Raw genomic sequence first — 21260 nt, forward strand, 5'->3', positions numbered from 1 at the left:
TCTTTGGCAATCTGAGAGAAAACATGAAAATTTCATAGTATTTGGCCAGCTTATTCAAAAAAACCCAAAACCTAATGGATCATCCGGAATAGAGTTGGTAAGCAACATCCAAAGACAGGGATTTGTGGTTTCATTAGGTAGATTTGACTATGTCCTACACAGGGAGAAGTTTTGGGGCCTTATCTTCAAAAGCGCAATGGACTGTGCTGTGGAGTTACGCCACTATTGCTGAAGAGATTCTGACAAGCTTTCTCTGACTGCCATGGCTAACGTGTCTAGTTCGGTTTCCAAGCTGCAAGCTTGCCAACTCCGTCATAGATTTATACACCTTATCTCCTGAATAAAGGAAATGGTCAGGTAAGTATAGCTAATTTATCATAATCACAAGATGAATTTTAGGCAAACATTGGATTTTCTATTGAAGAAGAAAATTACTCCTGTTCTTTTTGTGAACGAGCAAGGTCATCCAGGAAGCATCTTTCACCTGCCAGTCTTCTGAATCACAGTGTTGAGCTGGATTTGTTTGAATCCCACAGGCCACCTTTTTTTTTAAATAAAATGAAAAAGCTTTCCATGCACATTTCAGCATGAAATCCCTATAACACCCTATTCTTTGTACTGATTGCAGCACTTAGATAAGAGAAACATCTGCTAGAGCACAAATACTGCAGAATAATCTTCTTTGGGTTAACATTCTGTATTGCCATTATGAAATGTTTTTTTCTAACCAGCTAGCTAGAATAAAAATTTTAAATCAATCTAATGTACTATGATTAAATACTATGATTAAATGAAGGAGAAAATTAAGGTAATACCATACAGACCTCAAGGCTTCTGCAGCATCCGTTCCCAGTTGTAGGTGCAGAAGGAGGGACTTGTTATAGATGGGAAGAAATTGAAACTTTCCACAGACTCTTGGAATATCAGAAAGATCAGATATGACCTTATGTGCAGTAAATGTAGCTTTTCATTACATAACAGTAAACTACTTTGCATTGCATTGTATGCAGATGAGATAGCTAAATGAATTAGCATTTTTGGCAGTATCAGGCTTTTTCTAAGATGCTCACTTCTAGTGGCTGAACGGCAGAATCACGTAGAACAAAGAAGGTATGGCTGGTTCAGTTCTGCTGTAACTATTAAATCCTTTCCCAAAGAGAGACTTTAGGTCACTGGGCCACAGGTATGTGGGTCCTTATGCAAAGCTAACTTACACACAAGAAAAACATCTGCATTCATCATGCCCTCCCACATTTTGTAGGAACCGTGCAGACTACAAAGACTGTCCCATTTACCTGTCCAAAATTACCACTGTTTTGGTGGAAAGCCCATAGCAGCTTCGCAAAGTCAATTGTGAAGTTTTCTTTTGCTGTGAGCTGGTGTTTTTCAGTAGCTGAATATTTTCCAGGGAAGAAGGCTCAATACAAATCTGCAATGGGTAGAGCTATCCTTCACTCATTTTCCTTCTTTTCCTCCATTGGAACTTGCCCTACGCTTTACTAATCTTTTTCAGTAAAAGTACTATTGCAGTTAATGACGTTGGCTCTGTGCAGCTTGCTGGTATGGCTTTCTCTTCTGTGCCATAATTTGAAAGACCTAATTGTGTCTTGATATACGAAACTGTCTAGCTTTACAGGTGACTGTACTTTTTATGTCCACCCACTTTTCCTGATGTTTTCACCTTGATTTAGTGCATTTTTTTAAAAAAATAATTTTAAGAGACATGTTACAGGAGGGAAGGACGACAAATACAGTACTAGTGCTTATGACATTATCTCTACAGTCTTACACACAAAAATGACTGAGGTAACTTGGAGGAATCAGGAAGCGTTACAGCAGAGCCCTCACAGAGGGAAGTGACTTACACAAGTGGAACATGCTGTACTTGCCAGCGGACTGCTTTACATGAGGTTTAAATTGTTCGTGTAGAGATGTTACACCAGCTTGTTTCCCATCCGAAGCAAAATGCAACAAAATAGAAAGCCTCTCCCACAGCAAACTAACAAATTTAAACCAGCCTCCTTTGCCTGTTGCTATAGTAACCAGCTGCAGTAAGTGCTTTGCAGAAATTTCAGGCACAGGCTATATGAATTGTTTATGTAACCATACTTTATATGCAGACATTTTATATGCCTTAATAAAAAGAAGTCACTGTATCACAGGCAAGATGTGTGCTTTACTGGCTGCATTAGCAGAACAGATGTAGTACATGACTCTAGTACAAATAAAGCAAAAGACTGAATTTTCACTATGAATTTAACAGTTATGGCACATCATTACTCTATGATGCGTCTGTTCTGGGACATGAAATAGAGCATTCTCTCTTTAGGGCTGTCGGTCAAGCACATCAGCCAGCATTAAATTCACTTGTAAAACATCTAGATTTTGTTTCTCTTATACAGTAAATATTTTCCAAAATTACAAATAATTTTATATAATCATAGAGTTTAAAGAAAAGAAAAGCCCTGTTAGAGGAACATCTACAATCTGGAGTGAAGCCTTAGGAATGTCCTCAGAACATATAATATTCGGTCAGATATGACCCTTGTGTCTGTGAAGAGAATTTGAAATCTGGAAGTCCCCTATGGATATTTTGTTTCCCCTTTAAAAAAGTTGGATTGCTTGTAAAAAAGGATATACTCAAAAGCTCTAGACCCTTCTGCTTAAATCTAAGAAGATGCAAAATAAGAAAGTTATAGCTATTTCCCTACACCTGAAATGCAGTTCTAACCTCTTTTCAGCATTGTAAGAGGAGATTTAAAACAACACACATTACAAAATAAAACATCTAATGAGAGCCTTAATTACAGAAAAGCATAGCATTTCACCACTTTACCCCCCAAGATGTGATTAATACAGTCCAAAATACTATTTTCTTATGGATTTGAAAACTTTTAAGCAAGAGAAGTTATGATTTTAGTCTATGTTAATTCTAAGCACCTTACGAACTCATCTAAAAATATAGTCTCACAAAAGAGGAATGCATGTATAGCACAAAGAGAAAAAACACGTATAGCATTTTGATAAGATATGTCAGAGTATTTGCGTGTTCATTTTTTCCTAGTTTTGGCTGAAGCATTTCAGAATAAAATTTAGAATAGAGAATTATGCATACATACCAGGCTAAGCTTTATTTTTAACTCTTGACATATTTTGGCGTTACAGTAATGGATTTAGTATAAATTTAGATCCAACTCTCTTCAAACACTTTGCTTTTGGGACAGTTTACCCTCCTATTTTAATTCTCTGCACATTTAGTGGCTTAACTTTGTTTCTATGGCTTTTCTTCCACTATTTGTTTTTTCCCCCACTTACTGACACTTCCCATGTTAGAAGCTTACTGACTGTTAATGATTTCATCATCTATCATTTAATTAGTTGTATTTCTTTAAAAAAAAATTAGACTGCTGCACAGGTCCAAAGGTTGTCTTGCTGCTTTGGTTAGCAAGAACATGAACTCTTCACAATCCACTAGCTGATTCTGAAAGCGTTCTCCATTTCATTAACCAAATCATACCCAACTTCCATTGACAAACACAATCGCATGCATTGATTAAGTATGTCTATATTTAAGGAGGCAAATCAGCCTCCTTTCAGCTGATCAAAATTTTTCCCCAGTTGTTTGTTATTCTGGTTTAACTCTTTTGTCTCTTTAGTGAGATGCTATGGAAATTCTGTTACAATCTATTTTTTTCTATTCCATTTGAAAGCACCAATTCTTTGCCCTAATCTGTGTCACTAAGAGGTGGAACATTGCCAGAAAAAAAAAATCTGATTTCTACAATATCTCATTGCATTTGTACCTCCTAAAATACTCTTAGAAGCTTTTTGCCTGCATTTGTGTTAAATGACCTGGGGATGTTTTTTCTCCCTTAGTTATTTGATTAGTTTCCACTCTGAATAAGCATTTATATGTTTATATGACTGCATGTTTATCTGACTGTAAATATATTTATTAGAAATAAAATTATCAGAATATAACCCACTTAGGCTATATGAGCTTAAATTTGCACTGCTCTCCCTTTTTTAGGGAAAAAGCTGAAATATTTTAGGGGGAAAAATACAGATAATTTTAAAATCATGTAAGTATACAGCAGTAAACAACTACCCAAATGTCATGGAGGGAAAATAAAGGAAACAGACATTAGTGACAAAAATCCATTCAGTGTGTTTCCAATGGATTTTTATTTACTGGAGCAGGATGAAAAATTCATTGCAAAATGTTTTTCATGAAACTTTTTTTTTTTCATTTCCTAAAACCATACTAACTAGAAACACTTAACACAAACATTATGATGTTTTCATAAAACAGAGCAATGTTTTGTGAAAATTTTGTTGCTTTTGCAGGCAGGGGTAGTTTGTGTTCGGTACTGCCACTCACGGTACATCTGTGACGGGCCCTGACTGCCTGGCAGTTGGGGGATTATTGGATTGCTGCTTCTCATAAGCAACTTCAGCGCTTCAAGTGCCCTCTCCACTGTTAGCACCAGCTGCTGCAGGAAACTGGTGTCTGCCAGGGCAGGAGACAAGTCTTCACTGCATGCTCCTGAGCATCGCAAATCCGAGCAACTGCCAGGCAGCGAACGGTCATTTGGATGAGCCACCCCATGTTGTAGCGTGCAACAGTCGATAGCACCTCTTATTTAAAAGTAGAGCTTCATCCCCATAACAAAACAAAAGCTTTTCAAGTATATATTCTTTTGCCAGTTCCCTACCTGGCTCTCTTCCTCCTCCTCACCTTGTATGCGGCTGTTTCTGGTGCCCTGCTGTTATGGTACTTTGAAATGATGAGCTAGAAATGGATTTGACCTCCTTGTGGAAGAAGAAATGGAAGCTGTGAAAACAATGACTACACAATTTAAAAAAAAAAAAAAAAGAATCAGCAGCATTTATCCTACTTGCAGGATTGTTAATACATAACAGGTAGGGAAGAAACACTGAAAAATGCTAGTAAATCTCATAGCTATGTTCCACAACAGTTTTCTAAGGAAAACAGCTTGGCACAATGTTTTCAAACCAAATCAATTCATGAAGTGTTGCAATTGATGTCATGTTTCTGATCACATGGCACCACCCTCCACTCAACAAACTGGTGCATCCTTAGAACTGGCTATAAAGATTGAAGATCACAGATCACATTATTTTAACACATGCAAGAAATGCTAATTTTTACTTCTGATTTTTGCATAGGTTTTTCCTGTCCAAAGAAATGTTTTCCTTTTATTCCATTATTTTCCTTTGACATTTTGCAACTAATCTAGATAAAAATATCTTGTCACCTGTTCCTAGTGTTTCTGCTGACTATTTATTGCAAGATCCTTCAACATACTGTGTTTAAAGTCCACCCTTTTGTTCCTCATTTTCCTTGTAAAGTAAGATTTGATCTTACTGTGTTCCGAGTGGAGGAATCTGACAAATCTTTACTATGGATTTCTTGTAATTTAAACTTCACCTTTAAAGCAAATTTTTTATTTCTAACCTTTAAAAATAGTCTCCTCCTTTTTCAGTTTTTAAAATTTGTTCCTTTCTGCTTCTTTGCTAATTCTAATTTAAAAACTGAGGGTTTTTTATCTTTTTCTTTATGAAACTGCATGAGGTTTTTTCCCTGTTATTTGTAAAGTTGCTATAAAAATAATCATTCATTCTGTACTTCAGATGTAACTTCTGAAACGCTTTACTGGCTTTATCTGAAACCTGTGCTCCTAAATAATTCAGGCACTTAACTCTAATGCAATCACGTTTAAAAAAGCAACATAATGAAGTAAGGCCAGACTGTTGTTTCTGATAATGACCAATAGCAAACACAGAGAAAAATAGAATTAGCAATTTTATACAAAGTTTTGTAGAAATAGCATTATTACAGTTGCAAAACTGAGAGAGTATGTTTCCTTGTTACGAGATACAGCTTAAATTAAGCTGGCTATCCAACCTATAATGAAATTATATTCTAAGAAGAATCCAAATATCACATGAAACATAATACAAGGTGGATTCTGAGAATGCTTTCCACATTAGCTATTTCTGGAATGAGGTTGGGAAGAGAAATTATGAATTTCACCATAACAAAGGGCCCTTATACTTATTATTGGTCTCATCAAAGTTCCTATCACAGCATTTTATGTACTATAATATACATTTATCAGAGTGAAAGATAATTTCCCCTATGCCTTTACTAGAATTTCCCCATAACATCAGAGTAGTCTTCGACGAGTTTTCCCACTAATATAGCAATACAGACAAAGAAAATTCTATACAGCGCTAACAAAATAATTACTGGTTTGTTCAAATTACTCTCAGTCAGTGAAGGAAGATAAACACAGATGACGTTTAAACTTAAAAGAGGAAAGTAACATCCTCAAACAGTAGGAATGATCAGAGTTACCATGCACTGAAATGTTGAAATTGATTTGTCATTAGAAGTAAAAATACAAGTACTTCATATACCTAATGGGAAAAAACAAAATCAATGTTCATCTGTGTGGGTTTTTATGGCAAATTCTTTATTGATTTGAAAGAAATTGCAATTTAAAAAGTCAAAGAGATTAATTTACTGTATCACTTAACTACTATACAGCAAACAGCAAGATTAAGACTGGTGCACATGGCCAAAGAGACAGAATAAAAATTGTCCTAATGGAATGCCCATATATAAATGGATACACTGAAATAACAACCTAGATCTGGTTAATTCAGCTGCTCTCTCTGAATTTAATTATTCTAATTAAAATTATCAAGCTTATACCTGCCACGAGACAATTACAGGCTTGTTTCTTCATATCCAAAAGAAAATGCAAAGCTTCACAGCTGAAAAGCAAGCTATTACTACAGGATACAATACCAAAAAGAAAAACATGGTTGTCTATGAACCCCCCCAAGAATGGAAATGGAATATGACAGACGTATTTGAACAGTACATACTTGAGGCAGTCGTGTGTTTACAGTATGTTTCCACTTAATCAGATAGCACAAAAGAAGGACTTTAAAGACCAAAAAAGCAGTGACATGCAAGTAAGACAAATGCTTTCACACCTCCTGTCATCCCATTTTATGGCCAAAAGGTTCTTGCTTTTTATCCCTGTATTTCAAACAAGTCTAAAAAGGAAGAGATCCTTATGTGCTTAAAAAAAAGACAAAAATAATCAGGAGTTCTGTCCGCCCCCAGAGCCGAATACCGACACCCAGAACCAGGCAAAGGATGGCACACTCTCCTAGGCTGCTTCGTAATTCGAGATCCAACCTTGCAATACTTTATTCTTTTTCTGCATGTTCTATCTTACTTTCTGTGTCTTGTATCACCCATGAGCATGAGGCAGACTTTTTGAATTCAAAAAAGAGTGTACAAAAGGTATAGCTGTGAGGTAGTCATGAAACCCAGCGATGCATGAACATGAGTTTGTAAACAAGTATCAAGACCTGTGAACAGCATTAAAAGCATAATCAAAAAGAATTACACAACCACTGGTATAGCCCCTCAGAGAACTCAAACAAGAAGCAAGTCATATGTCACCGTCATACCTTTAAGTAAATCATCCACATTTTCATGTTACCTTCCTCTGTCTATATACGAACATACACGAATTTAAGCGAAGCATGAAGATGTATTATGTCCCTCATATAGACTATTCACTCGGTACAAACAGTAGCAAAGATTAATTGCAGATGGGCTCAAACTTAAAGAATGTGTTTGAGACATCCTGAAGAGAAAACAGAACCTGAATCTCATTTTAGGAAGTATTTCTAGAAGGACTTGTCTCAAAATAACCAAGTCCAAAAATCCAGAGGCTTTTAGATAGAGGAACGTTAACTACAGGAAAAGTGAAGATGCTAGCGCTGCAACATCTTGCACCCCACACAGAAAAAAAACAGTGTATCAAGCTTCCTTTTTATGTAAGTGCATTGCACTTTGAAATACTAATTTCTGCATTTATATAATCTGCTCCCAGGCCCTAGTGACAATAAGAATTATTGTCTGCTACTATTATAAAGTGTAGAAACTAGGATAAACTGAAAGACATCTTTGAACAGATGAGTAAGGCAACATCATTACAACATAGCATCATGGAGTAAAAAGGAGAAGTATTTGGAGGTTGCAAAGAGCGTCTGGAGACAACAGACAGCCTGACATGCGGTTATGCACAAATCTACGTTGACAGAGATGTAGATAGGAGTTAAATACTCAGGTGTTGGAAATACCTTCCTAGAGTCATGAAACATTATTTAGAATTCAAATACTATTATGTAACCAATATTCCAGTCATTATCCCCTTTCTGTTTCAGAATAACAAGAAAGGGGTTGGAAAGCTTTAGAAGCACTGAGCATTAGCCCACTTCATTTCAGAGAAAAGGTACGCTGCCAGCCAAACACGAACTTTAACCCACAGTATTTCTCTCCCTGCAGTAGGCACATCAGTGAATAGCATTTCCTTTAAAAATAGCTGCACAGGGTGACTTTGTGAGGACTAAGAACATGCTAATGTGATAAATACCTGTGACAAACATGTTTCACACTATTAAACAAGCACAGCAAACCTGGAGAAGAGTGTTTGAACAAAAGGGCATGTTTTAAAATAAGCTTTTGAAGGAAAGATCTGAAAGACTCTTTGAGGACTCTCAAGTAAAGTGGTGCTTCTGTTGTGCTACTGCTTTCAAGTTTTAATTTTCTGCTGAGATTAAGGCCTTACTAGAGTGGGTTAAGACCTCCCAGTCAGTTACCAAAAATTAAAGTGCATCATACAGTGTGAGTGACTCAAAAACTGCAGTCTGCAGACCACAAAACATGCCGATGGACCTACACAGAGCAGTAGACAATCACAAGAGTCAATCAAGAGCAACTAGAAACAAGCATGATGAAGCAGCTGAAATTAGTCAGAACACTTCACCGATGTTTCTGTATGAGCCACAGGGATGAAAGCATTTGTAAAAAGGAGGAAAGGGTAACTATTCCTGCTAGAACTGGATGATCGATTCATTAAGTGAACTAAGAAATCTCCTTATCTGTGCATATAAGGAAGAACTCTGAGCTGAGGAGCTTTTCAGAAAGTTAATCTCTCACTGCTGAGCACCAAGAAGTCCAACACCTCCAGCCTATTTCCCTGCGCACATGATGTTGAGAAGTGCATTGTTGAGTTGCCTCAATATCTATCAAGATCTGGCCTGTTACGCATTTCAGTGATGTGAGCTTTGTCTTCCGAGGCATTTGAAATATTACAAGTATTTGGACAGAGATGTTAGGAGCTGCACTGAAATGATATCTACTGGACACACACATTAATTTCCATTTCCTCCATTTCCTTTTTTTCCCCCCAATGGATCAACACAGTGGTTAATTTATATGCTACCCTCTAATCCACCAAAATTACTAGCCTTCTCCATCTTCCTTTCTTTCCGCCCTTTCTTTTTAATTAAAAAAAAATAAAACCATGGAAACGAACAGGTGTCATCTAAACTGAGACTATTCAATCACAGGGGTTTGTTTTGGTTTGTTTTTTTCCATGAGTCAGGCCAGGGCAATCACATTTTGTAATTGTTTTAGATGCAGCTCTGACTGAAGCTTTGGCCTTTTATTACGAAATCCCAATTTGGAATAACTATCCTCTCTGGTAAGGTTTTTTTAAATAAAAATGGAAGGCTGAAGTTAAAGGGATGCTATTAAAAGAGCCATTTGGAGCCACATAGCACTAAAATGCCTAAGCAAAATATTTTTTGCAGATCCTGCCTTAGCAGGGGGCAGAGGTGCATCTAGAAGCAGCTCTAACATCTTCGGCCATGACATTCACTTTTAATGGCAACAATTACCTCTATTTACAGTCAATGTCATTTTGACATCTTCCCACAGAGCACATCTGCAGCTTTAGAATTGCTAGCTCAGACACCCATGACAACATAGCCATGCGGCATAGAGATCTCCGCAGCCTAACAAGATCAGTCTAGGGCACTGGGTATTGAAGCAGCATATAGCTAAACTGCTCCAGCTACCCTGGCTACAGGTGTATTCAGAAAGTGAAAATAAAGCTCCATCAGCCAATTCACCAGGAGCTATAATTGCACTTTGATTGCCCACAGCCATCAGCCAAGAAACCTTCTCGCCTCTGGGCTGTCACCAATTTCTGCTTGCGGTGAGAGTCAAGCTCACGGGAATTGGGCAGACCATTTCCTAAGGCAGCTCCTCAGCCCTCAGCTCAGACTCCCGGGTTTTCAGTCTTTGCAACAGCAATTGCAGGCTATAAAATTCCTTTGCATAACACCACGCTTGCACCTAACCAGAAATGAGGGTAGGATGGGATGCGCTGCTAGCTTTCTAGCAGTAAAAGACACACCACTATTCACTGGTGTAATAATGAGCTCAGCTAAGTCTTGCCCTCCTTATCTTCCTGTAGGCATTGATCAATACCTTCTGTCTGCTATTAGTCCCTATCCTGCCTTAACGAATTCAAATATGACTCTAAAAAGTGGACTTCCAGATACATCAAAAAGTTTAAGAAGCTATAATCCATCCTTGAAAGCAAGGCAGCTCTCCTCTTAGAAAATAGCTAGGTCATTCAGAACAGTATTTGCTTTAAAATTTAACACGTCGGAATATTGATCTCTCAACTCCACTTGCTACCAGCATGGTAAATACAATGATTTACATTGCTACTAAAAAACTTTAAAAAAAAACTTTTTATGAGACAACTTTCAAAGCAAGCACGTTAAACAATTTCTCATTCTCAGAAATCCTGTAAATGGTGCTTTTGCTTTATTAGTAAATAGATGAAGCAAAACAAAAAAAATTGCATGACTGTCCTTCAAATTGCACTATACAGAAGCCATATCCAGCCTACAAAACGTGAAAACCTGACAGTTTCATTTTGGTTCCTACGTTTTAACCCTCAGTGTTTTGCATACTACCCACAAAATCTATGTGTGCAAACAAAAGCCTACATTAAGTAGTTTCAGCAGAAGATGAGGCAAAACATTCCTCTAAAAAACCCTCCAGCCAGCTGGCAAAATTCCTTTGCACTGGAAAAAAATCTTCTCTGACACACAATAGCATGTTGCTGCTGGCAAGCCTGCTGCAGTATAGTACCAAATTATCACTTTGACAACATACATAGACATCACATTATCTAATCTCACATACTAAAGGACAGAGGCTAGACTTATTTCAGCCCTCCCTTATTTTACAATAAGAAACAGGCACCTTACAGCATTGATAGCTCCTCTAATTGAGTCTCAGATTAGTGGTAGTTATGCGGTAACTTTTTTCTTTGCTCCAAAAGTTAATTTTGTTGAGCTGAGTTTTATCACCTTTTTTTTTTCCTCCCTTTCCTCCAGAAAGCAGATACGAGGCCTGGGCCCATGCTCTACTCTGACTCTTCTCTGGTGAAAACAGCATGAAAGAAGCTTTAAAGATAACAACACAAATTCTCAGAGGCATTCCAGAAATGATCTTTTAGATCCTAAGTTTCTTTTATGAAAAGCATTTCCAGATTACTTGCAGATCAAGTGCTGAAGTAAAGCATACCTGCTTGAATGTATTCCGACTAGGATATCTGTGAAATAATGGCAATTTAAGTATGAAATTCCAGAGAAACAGCTTAGGGAAAAGAAAAAGTATTCTCCATTCCTGCCTAGATCTCCCCCGCCCCCCAAGGGTGGGATGGGGGCACAGGAGCAGAGACGACATCTAAAAGCAGAGAACAAGACAAACCTCAGACCAGCCAGTGGCACTAGGAACAAACCACTCACATGAGATTTACTTTCAAATTTTACTTACCTTTAGATTCTTGCTCTGTTCAAATCAGACCTCTCCCATGACCAGCCAGTTGCAAAACCCCTTAGCTACTCACTCTGAGGTTAAGATCTCAGTCTCTTGCCTAAGCATTCTGTTTTGAATAAATAATTAAATATTTATTGAAACAGAGCTGAATGTGATTGTCACACATTCCAGGTGAATTAACATCCACTGTTTGGAGCATTTTGGAAGCAGTCTGTTTTTAATTTTATACTTCTGGTTTACTAAAACAGGCTTGTGATTTAATCACCACATTATCCGCAGGAAAGTGTGACTGCTGTAAGGCATGGATAAAACAAACAAAAAAATCCTCCTGTGAAGATGAAGGTAATTGGGAAAGATTGTTAGCATTAAAAAAAAAAATTTCTCTCTCTACCACTCTAAGTGTATAAAACTCCAAGTATTCTTCAGACCAGGAATATGGTGTTCTGTACAATTGGCTGGGTAATTCCTGATACTTTTGAAACCAGCCCAAACAGTGAGGAGTAAGGCAGCGTGGTTATCTGTAGCAAATGTAGAGCTTATCTGAAGCTCTGCGGTTCCCCTCCTCATCTGAAGTGCTGCAAGGGGCGCACTGATTGATTACAGGGAAAGGTGGTAGTCATTTCAGACTTGGCTTTGCACCCCCCAATTCATGCTGAGGGGTTTTCTCCTGCTGTACCTCTCCACAAGCTCCAGGGACAGCACTGCCTCATCTGGGGGAGGAGGGGGCTGCCCCTGCTACATCAGTGGCTGGTTGTCCCACAAAGGGAGGAAGATTTAAAATTAAAAGAATAACACTGTTGAAGAACAATGATGTAATTTTCTGACTTGTTAGGGGATGACTTGGCAAACAACCTAGCTGCTACACAAGGCCATTTCTTGTCAAGACAGCACTTCAGACTTGCCTCCCTGCTCCCTGGCACCAGGGCCTTCATCTTCTTGCCTGACTACAAGCACCTGCATGTAACCTAGTCATTAAGGCAAATCTAGCTCACCACAAAAGCCCACAAGAGCCCAGCAAAGCAGCCAGGCACACCAGCAGGTCCCTGGGCCTTCTGAGGCAGTGCCAGGTGGGGTCACAGCCACAGAACAACCCATTGCACCTATGCAAGGTGCCAAGAGCACCACGACAAGAGGTGAAAGGCATGGCTAAACCCCAGTCTCCGTGGGCTTCTCAGGTAACATGCAACAGCCCTATGTCTGCATGTACTGGAGCAAAATATTCCCATTTGGCAGGTGTAGGAGCGGGGCACGGAGCCATTGTATGGCATTCCCAGAGAAAAATCATGGAGAAGTCTAGTACTCTAGCAAAGAACATTTTCAATTGCTCTACTGCGTATGAGGTATTCTAGGTCTTTTCCCCCCACTGATGCAAATTCAGAGTTGCCTTACACCAATAAAGTTCATCCCAATATAAAAGAATTTGTACTGTAGCAGCTCTACAGTTTAACATAGCTAATAAATGTTTTATGAAAAAAAGGAGGTGGGTGGTGAGTTAAAAGTTATGACATAGCTCGCAGCACTTTAGCTTTACTTCCCATGTGTTTTTTTCATGAAACCATAAGTGAATTTTTTGAAATATTGTTTAAAGTTGAGATAATATATAGCCAGTTATTAATTTCTTTGTCTAATTAATCATTTACTGAGTTTTAAACCAGAAGCTCCAACTCAACTGATTTGCCTCAAAAGCTGTTTCATACACTCTAGGCTCACACCTACAGCTGTAAAATCTTTTGGCTAGAATGTATCGTTTTTATTAACCTAGATGAAGACATGTAAATATCAGTGCCTAATTACCAGAATCTGTGTTGTCTAGGAATCCTTTGGGAAAAGTGGATTCAGAAAACAGGAATATAGATCCAATTTGCTGTCAGAAAGGTGAGATTCATACAATTTGTCATGCATTACTGTCCAGGGTTCAGGTATGATAAGCAGAGACAAGACATGCTGTATGCAGCTTATTCCTCCTAGAAATATTTGCATGGCAGTAATTTATCTACTCAGTAGACATGAAGGGACAGGTAAAAGGTTAAAGACAAAGCTCAAGGTTGCCAAGCTTTGAGAAAGGAATAAATAGTGGAAAGGCCAGACAAACAATAAAATGGGGCCAGGACCAACTAGGTAAGTCATGGGGTAAACTTAATTGCAAATTTAATAAGCATAAAACGTAGTAAGTCCAAGAACAGGCTAGATACATAAGGAGAAAGTTATTTTGCAGCTGCTTAAACATTTATTGAAAATAAATGTTTCCACCAGCTTTTCTCTGACAGCTATGCAAGAAAGCATTCTGGAATTAGTTTCTCATTTAGGAGGCAGAGAACATTCACAGAGAGGAGAGTAGATCATTAGTCATCGCTGTAAAATAAAATACCTTTATGAAAAAATTAAGACATTTAAGAATATTTGAAAATTTAAGAAAAAAATAAAATTTAAGAAAGATATTTACAGATAAACTGAATTTATAATTTCAAATATAATCCGCTAACAAAATGCATCGCTCCGAGTTGAGTGTACAAACCTTGTGTTAGTCAACAGTTCTTTCCCTTTATATTTAAACATTTCTCCTTCTGCACTTCAAAGGGGAATGAAAGCTGCAAAATAAAGAAACTTACATTTATCAGTGACATAAGTGATCGGAAGGACAAAACTCTGAGATGAGAAGGCTCCATTCAAAGTTTAGTCTCAAGGCTCAAGTGTCATCAAGAATTTAACCACAATTTTATAATACAATTCCTGCACAAAGGAAATGGCTGGAAGTTGTACTAGCAGCCTCATCTTTTCACATATTGCTCCTTGACCTACTGACAACCTGCACAATAGAATCACCATTGGCATCTGGCACAGAAACAGGCAAAACTGTGCTGGTATTGAAAGCAGAAGAGTTACATTTTTATTGGTATCTTCATAAATGTAAAGCTTATTTTAAAAAAGGGAGATAAGAGGCTGTCAAGAGATAAGCCAGCCTTAAAATGAAGTGCAAGAGAAAGAAATGCTACCTACACATCACGAAGGCAGCTCACTCAGAATTATGGTTTTGAAAAGATGAGAGGAAAGAACCACAAAATTAGTTTTTAGCCCCAGTCCTTTAATAAGGAGTAAGGACTCGGGAAATAAAGGCATAACATCAAAGCATGAAACATGGCATGTGACCTGATAAATAAATTAAGATACTAAACTACTGCCAGTCTTAGCATTAGGCTTTCACTTGACTCAGGTATTGCTTTACAGTCACTAAGTGGCAAACATTTATGGGTTTATGCATGTTGAGATACTGCAATGGCATTTATGTTCATCAAAATGCAATGGTTAGTCCTGAAGTCAAGTGTCCTGAGCAGAACAAAACAGAAGCAGTGGGCTAGGAAAGCTGCAATGAATTCTGTCATTCACATAATGGAAAAAAATGCTTGTAAATTACACCTTTCTCTTTTCCTTTCTCAGCACTGCTCACACTAAAACAAATCATGTACTGAAGTGAATTTTGATTGTCATCTCAATTTAAGAATGGCCACAGTGAAAAATCTGGAGCAGACTATTCACATCCACTTCTAGGCAATGCATTCATTTCTAGTGAAAGCATACACCTGCTAAGCTACTTTCAGAAATTATTCCAAAGTCGATTTGCTGGCAACATGCTTTTCCCTTCTTAACACCGTATTTGATTGTTTCATAGGACATCCTGAATCACTTAGGAGTTAGTATTTTCCTACATACATTTCATACACCAGTTCAAAAACTGACCTACAACTCTTGAAGACAGTACAGAAGTTTGAAGAAGGCATCTGGCTTTGTAATTAAAAATCAGAGAAGCACTGAGAAGGAAGAGTCCTCAATCAGGCAGTCCTCCCAATTTTTCCCTCAAGTAAAAACTAATAATGTGCAACAGTGAGCCGCTGAAGTGCCCTTGTTTTACTGAATGTTCCACAGCTGTGGGCTGATGAGATTGCAGTGGAAAGTATTTTTTTTAATTTTCCATTCATTTCCAAAACCTCAGCTGCTGCAAGTGGCATACAGTTCTAAAAATTTTAGAATAATGCACTGAAAGGTACAGTATGAATACCACTACTAGACGGAGACATCTATTTTGATCTCTCTTTATTCAGATTAACGGAGTTTAGTTAGATGCTGTCCTCCCTAAGGAAAAAGGTGCACAGGCACTGGTAGCTGGGCACAGAAAGACACAGAAGACTGAACGATGCTACCCTTCCAAGTGCTAAGTTTTCTAGAAAATCCTTCAAGCGTGAGGACGTGGCAGCCAACCACTACATTCGTACGGAAGAGCATTTCACTAGCTTCTGTTCAATGTAAAAAATTAAAAAGTATGTCATTCTCTTATAGGAGTCAGCTGCAAACTAACGACACTAAAAAAAATATGGAGGAAGATGTACCACTAATTGCTCCACATTTGTTGTCCACTCTTTCATGATGAACCCTATCTATATTTTCTTTCTTTGAAGATTTTTTTTTTTCTCTACAATGAGAAGTTAAATAAATACACTAAAAAAATCATCAGAGAGCTAGCAAAGCAGCAGCACATAGATTAGCAGAATACATGCACAGTCTCCATGGTAGAGTTCTGTTTTCTACCATGTTATCCATACTTGCAGCAAGGAAGCAAAGTTTCCACATGCAATACATATACTATTAATAAATATGTCACATTATAGTAACATTATGGAAGGCTAATGGAACAGGTTAACTCCTTGGAAAGCAGCAGTGAAAATAATAGCTTGTGCAAATCTGTTATTGCAATGCCATTAGGAGTGAGGACAGTCAGAAAAGAAAGGTACCAAAACTTCCTTTCCCATTCCACTTGAACTGGTTGCCCACAATAGAAACAAACATTTCCTGTGACATTAAGTTGTCGTCAGCTTCTGTGATTCCCAGTTCACTCAGTCTTTTCTTGTGCATCTGGCTCTTCTTTGCAGAAGTAGCCCCAAGTTCATTTGCAATTTCATAATTGCCTTCAGTTTGTTCAGAAATCTCAGCTTGCTCGTAAAGCTCCAACTCATCAGTTACACATCCAGGTAGTTGTTCTTGCCTGAAGCCCTCTACACAGGCTGTCCCATCACCTGACTGGGTAGGCTGCGTATTCCCTAAGTCAGGAAACAATAAGAATGTCATCAACAATAACGCAAAGCAGCCAAATCATTTAAAACTCCTGGAATTAAATCTTCTTCAGGCTTAACATTTTCACCTCATCCCACTCACTTTTTGGGTAACTTAGTGACAGCCACATATTCCAAATACAGTGTAAGATGCTTACAGAAAAGGTTTCTTCTTGAGATGACTTCAAGGTGCCAAGTGATAGTGATATTAGAGAAAATTACAGTGGATTTGCACATTGCACTTAGTGACAGTTCTTCTTGACTAAGACATAGTATGAGAAATACAGTTGTCACTTTTTATTTACTGCAGAGAAAAAATTCTGTGCTGGGAACACGTCTCAGCTCTAATGCACAAAAGAAAAAATGAGCAGAGAATTATCATGAACCAGAAGAGCTGTAAGAGAAGCCATATCTCCTTTCTTCCTGGTCACACTCGTGTTTCTGTATGACCAAAGGAGGCCATCAGTCATACAGGCTCTGCTTAGTAGGGAGCACAGATCAGGTACGTGAGGACTTTACAATGAAAGTGCACACACACCATGAAGCACAGACATTCACAGTATTTCTCTGCAGCAAGTTCATCCTTTAGGAAATTCCAGTGTTCTGAGCGTTATGAAGATTTATTTCAGCTAAATTAATCTAGACATTATTAGAAAATTTAAGAGACTCAATTATGAATTATGCAATCCAAAACCCTGGGTATACTAGATTTACTAGTTTTAGGAGTTTCTTCTAGGAAGAGAAAAATACCTTTTGTTCTCTCTGCTGAAGCATCCTTTACATCAGAGGGCATTGTTGGTCTAACCAGGACCACACCATATCCTTCATTATTATGGATCATATTATTGACCATGGTTATCTTGGGGATGTCATAATGTTCATCTAAAAAGTTCTACAGCAAAGAAACAGAAATCCAACATGTTATGTCCAGCTAAAGGGATGCAAAATATTCCAGTTTTAGGTAGAATCAGTTCTATGTATTGGCTAGAATTTTCTTATTTGCTTTTGCAAGTGACATTGCAAAAGGCATTTTCTTTCTGGCAGATAAGAAATATAACAAGTATACTGCCTTGGTGGACCAACCCAAGACGAACAAGGACCATCATCACCATATGTGAAATATAAGTTCTACCATAAGGCAGCAAGGTTATAAGCCAACCTAAAAGCAAATTATTTGCATTAATACTAGCAACTATAAGCTTTTGAAAAACAAGTACATTCTGCCTTGAACTGACCTTTATAAGTATTCCCTCCTTGCAGTGGTGTATGCCGTTGTCTAACAGGGTGCATGTACTACCTGGATATATTTCAACACCAGCACCCTACAAAATAAAATTGATGGCAGTTCACAAATAGTTCAGGCACATTTCCAGTTTAACTTGACAACTCCATCGCGGATCTTTGTGTTCATCTACCAGTTTGCACAATGCAAAATTGTGTTACTGCTCCAGCTTCACGGCTTTGTTAACCAACTTAAGCAGCAATACCCAAAAAGGTTGAGGCCCCATGGATAATATTATTGCCACCAGTCCATAAAAGCTCTGTTAAAGAGTAACTGTGCAGCCTTGCATTACTTTCTTGTTCTTTAGTCATCCACCTCAACAGTCTTTCTTTGAAATATCTTAATCATAGTTCAGTTCTGTGTTTATCATCTTTCTGTAAGAATCAATGAACAAGGTATCCAAAAAGGGCCTTTCATTTGCAGAACAAATGCTAGGTTTGATAAGAAAATTATTTATGGGTAAAGAAAACAGAAAATCACTTTAAAAGTATTACAGGACATGAATCAGTCCAGCAATGCAGCAATGATTATTTCACAGATGTCCCCTTTAACTATATCATTTTGGTATCATCACACACAAATCAGCATGAGACACTTCACTGGATACTATTGGAGGCTACAAGACCCCTGGGACCAGTCTCTTCAACTCAGTAACATGTAGCTGTCCAAAGTGAATTTGTAAAGGTTCTCTCAGGAGCGACAGAAGTCATCCCGTTACTGACTGCATTATTTCCAAACAGAAACCTTTATTTTAATTTAGGAAATAAGCCAGAGTTAAGAATTTGTTTGTACCTTGGCACCATACAGATCTGAGTTTTTCATTAATAGCTCAGCTGATGTTCGTATTGTTATGCCTGTAGTTTCACACTGTAACACGCAATTCTCCAGGGTGGTTTTCCCATGATGGACATCTACGTACACAGAAAACAAATATTGTTAAATAAACCAGTTACATAAAGGCAAGCCCCTCCTTGGAGGGGATGGACTTGTAACATTTTTGCACTGTGATAGTATTTCCATTTTAATTTTATCCATTTCAGGTTAATTTTACTGATTTGCTCATGCATGGTTTGAAGTCATGCTATTTTTCTAGTGTAAGCAGGAACACTGCTGCAAGGGAGCACTAGTCAAAGGTTTGTCTTAGAGATTTTTTGGCCTTTTTTTTTTTTAAAGTGACAGCAACTATTCTTTTCATTACATTCCTAAGAGACTTTTGAATTAATAAGATATTAAATACACGTATACAGGTGTTAATAAACATTTTAACATGTTTAAAACCAAATGTCTGTTGAGGCAAAGTATTAATTAGCACCTTCTGCAAAGACAGAAGGCCATGGCCCATAAACTCATTGGATACAACTTAGGATTATTTGAGCCTCAGTTTGAATGTGCTGTCAGCAAAGTTCTACACTACTTCTACAGCCCATGCCATTCCTCAGTGGAGAGCTGGCTGGATTCAACTACAGCTGAATATTGCCATGGGAGTTCTTATGTGGAAAGAGGAATTATTTCCTTTTCCAGGTAGCCTGACACAGGCTGTGCAGCAGTCAGAGTCAGGTTGCCTTAACAGCAGAAAAAAGATCAAGTCAAATGATCTTATCCAAGTATAGGAATAAAACACAGGAGCCACAATACCTTGAAAGTACAAAGAGTAGAAGTTATTTTGATGTCCACATTATAAGCAAGTTTAAAAAAAGGGGGAAGCCTTGATATTTATACCTGTAGGGCTCCTCTCTACAACATTTTGTTAAAACTAGTAAACTCTAACACTGGGTCCTAGCTTTAATTCTAACAGTAAATTATGGAAGATTCACAAAAAGGTCAAGATGCTTTTATACTTACTTAAAATCCCCTCCACAGCATCATGTTGCACTAACTTCAAGCTGGAGATCCTTATATTGGCTCCCGTACAGTCAACAAAGTTGTCTCCTTTCCCTCGTTTTTCTATCACAATATCATCTGGCAGGCCATAGCCTTAAAGCAGAGGTGAAAGATGCAAGTTTGATGAATAAATGGTAACAGTCAGGTGCTCAGTACATAACAGACATTTAAATTAAATATGGAGGTTTAAAACTTCAGGTCTAATACCTTGCATAGGATTTTCCACCCAGTGGCCAGGCTACACCTTACATGCCCTCTGTACCAAGGTACAGGCACTCAAAACCAAACTCAAAAGTTACCTTACTTGAATGACACACAATAAAATGCAAAGTTATTTTAGACAGTTGAACAAAAGGGTAACTGAGCTCACATTTGCCAAAGCCAAAGTTCTCACTCACAAAAGTTACAACAGAGCAGGGAGATGCAGTAACCAAGGACACACAGGCACCTGCAGTCTGCTTTCAAAGTACAGAACTTCACTAGAGCAGGCAGAGGTTCCAAAGAGCACAAGGGAAAAAGCAGTCACCGCCACAATACAAGGAAACAAGTGCAAAGGACTTAATGTTGTTAGTAAGCTTTACTCAACTTCCCTATTTAAATGAAACTTGGGTCAAAATTTAATGTTCCTGTGTTACATGGGCTTCCAGATTAATTCAGATTAAAAAGAAACTTTCACAAGCATATGCCAACATTGATTTACTAAGCCATCCACAGCTGTAAGCATTCAACCACTTACAGGGAAATTTATGAGCATGTAAAAAGCTTTTATTGCTTGTCACTGACAAGAATCATGATAAGGAAAGCAATAATGTAACGTCTATTAAAGCAGCACAAGTCCTATCATTTTCTGAAAGCACACACGAACTCAGATAAGAAATGCCTGAGCAAGATGCTAGCTTTTAACCAAGTACATAAATAAATACTGTAATGTGCAAGTAGAAAAGTTAAAAAAAGAAAAAACCTTTGAACAAGTGTTGGCAGAAAGTCTTAAAGACAGCAGATTTAATGCAAGTTAAGTGACTAATGCTTCAAAACACTATACTATCTAGAAATCTTTTCCCACTGCTATTGATTCATGGTCACCCCTGGGGAGGAGGTGGCATGGGGCAGTTTACTTCCAGTGCATAAAAAGAGAGTACCATGAGACAGCAAGTTGCAGATCTGGTTTAACTTCACACCACTACAGAAAGAGGTTATTATCCAAGGCAAGAGTTTTTGGAATAATTGTCCTACAGAC

The 21260-nt window shown here is 37.9% G+C and overlaps 1 protein-coding gene across 1 annotated transcript in view; it reads right to left on the minus strand.

Moving 5' to 3' along the window:
* Nucleotides 1-16525: 16525 nt before the first annotated feature.
* The window catches only part of SHCBP1 (SHC binding and spindle associated 1), a 45591-nt gene continuing 40856 nt past the window's right edge, over nt 16526-21260 (minus strand). The window contains exons 9-13 of the mRNA XM_019471370.1: nt 19985-20116; nt 18935-19053; nt 18096-18182; nt 17611-17752; nt 16526-16848 (exon numbers count right to left, since the gene is read on the minus strand). Coding sequence (XP_019326915.1) covers nt 16526-16848; nt 17611-17752; nt 18096-18182; nt 18935-19053; nt 19985-20116 — 803 coding nt within the window. The remainder of the gene's footprint in view (nt 16849-17610; nt 17753-18095; nt 18183-18934; nt 19054-19984; nt 20117-21260) is intronic.

The sequence above is a fragment of the Aptenodytes forsteri genome, unplaced genomic scaffold (assembly GCF_000699145.1).
Source record: "Aptenodytes forsteri isolate BGI_AS27 unplaced genomic scaffold, ASM69914v1 Scaffold33, whole genome shotgun sequence".
NCBI classification, from domain to species: domain Eukaryota; kingdom Metazoa; phylum Chordata; class Aves; order Sphenisciformes; family Spheniscidae; genus Aptenodytes; species Aptenodytes forsteri.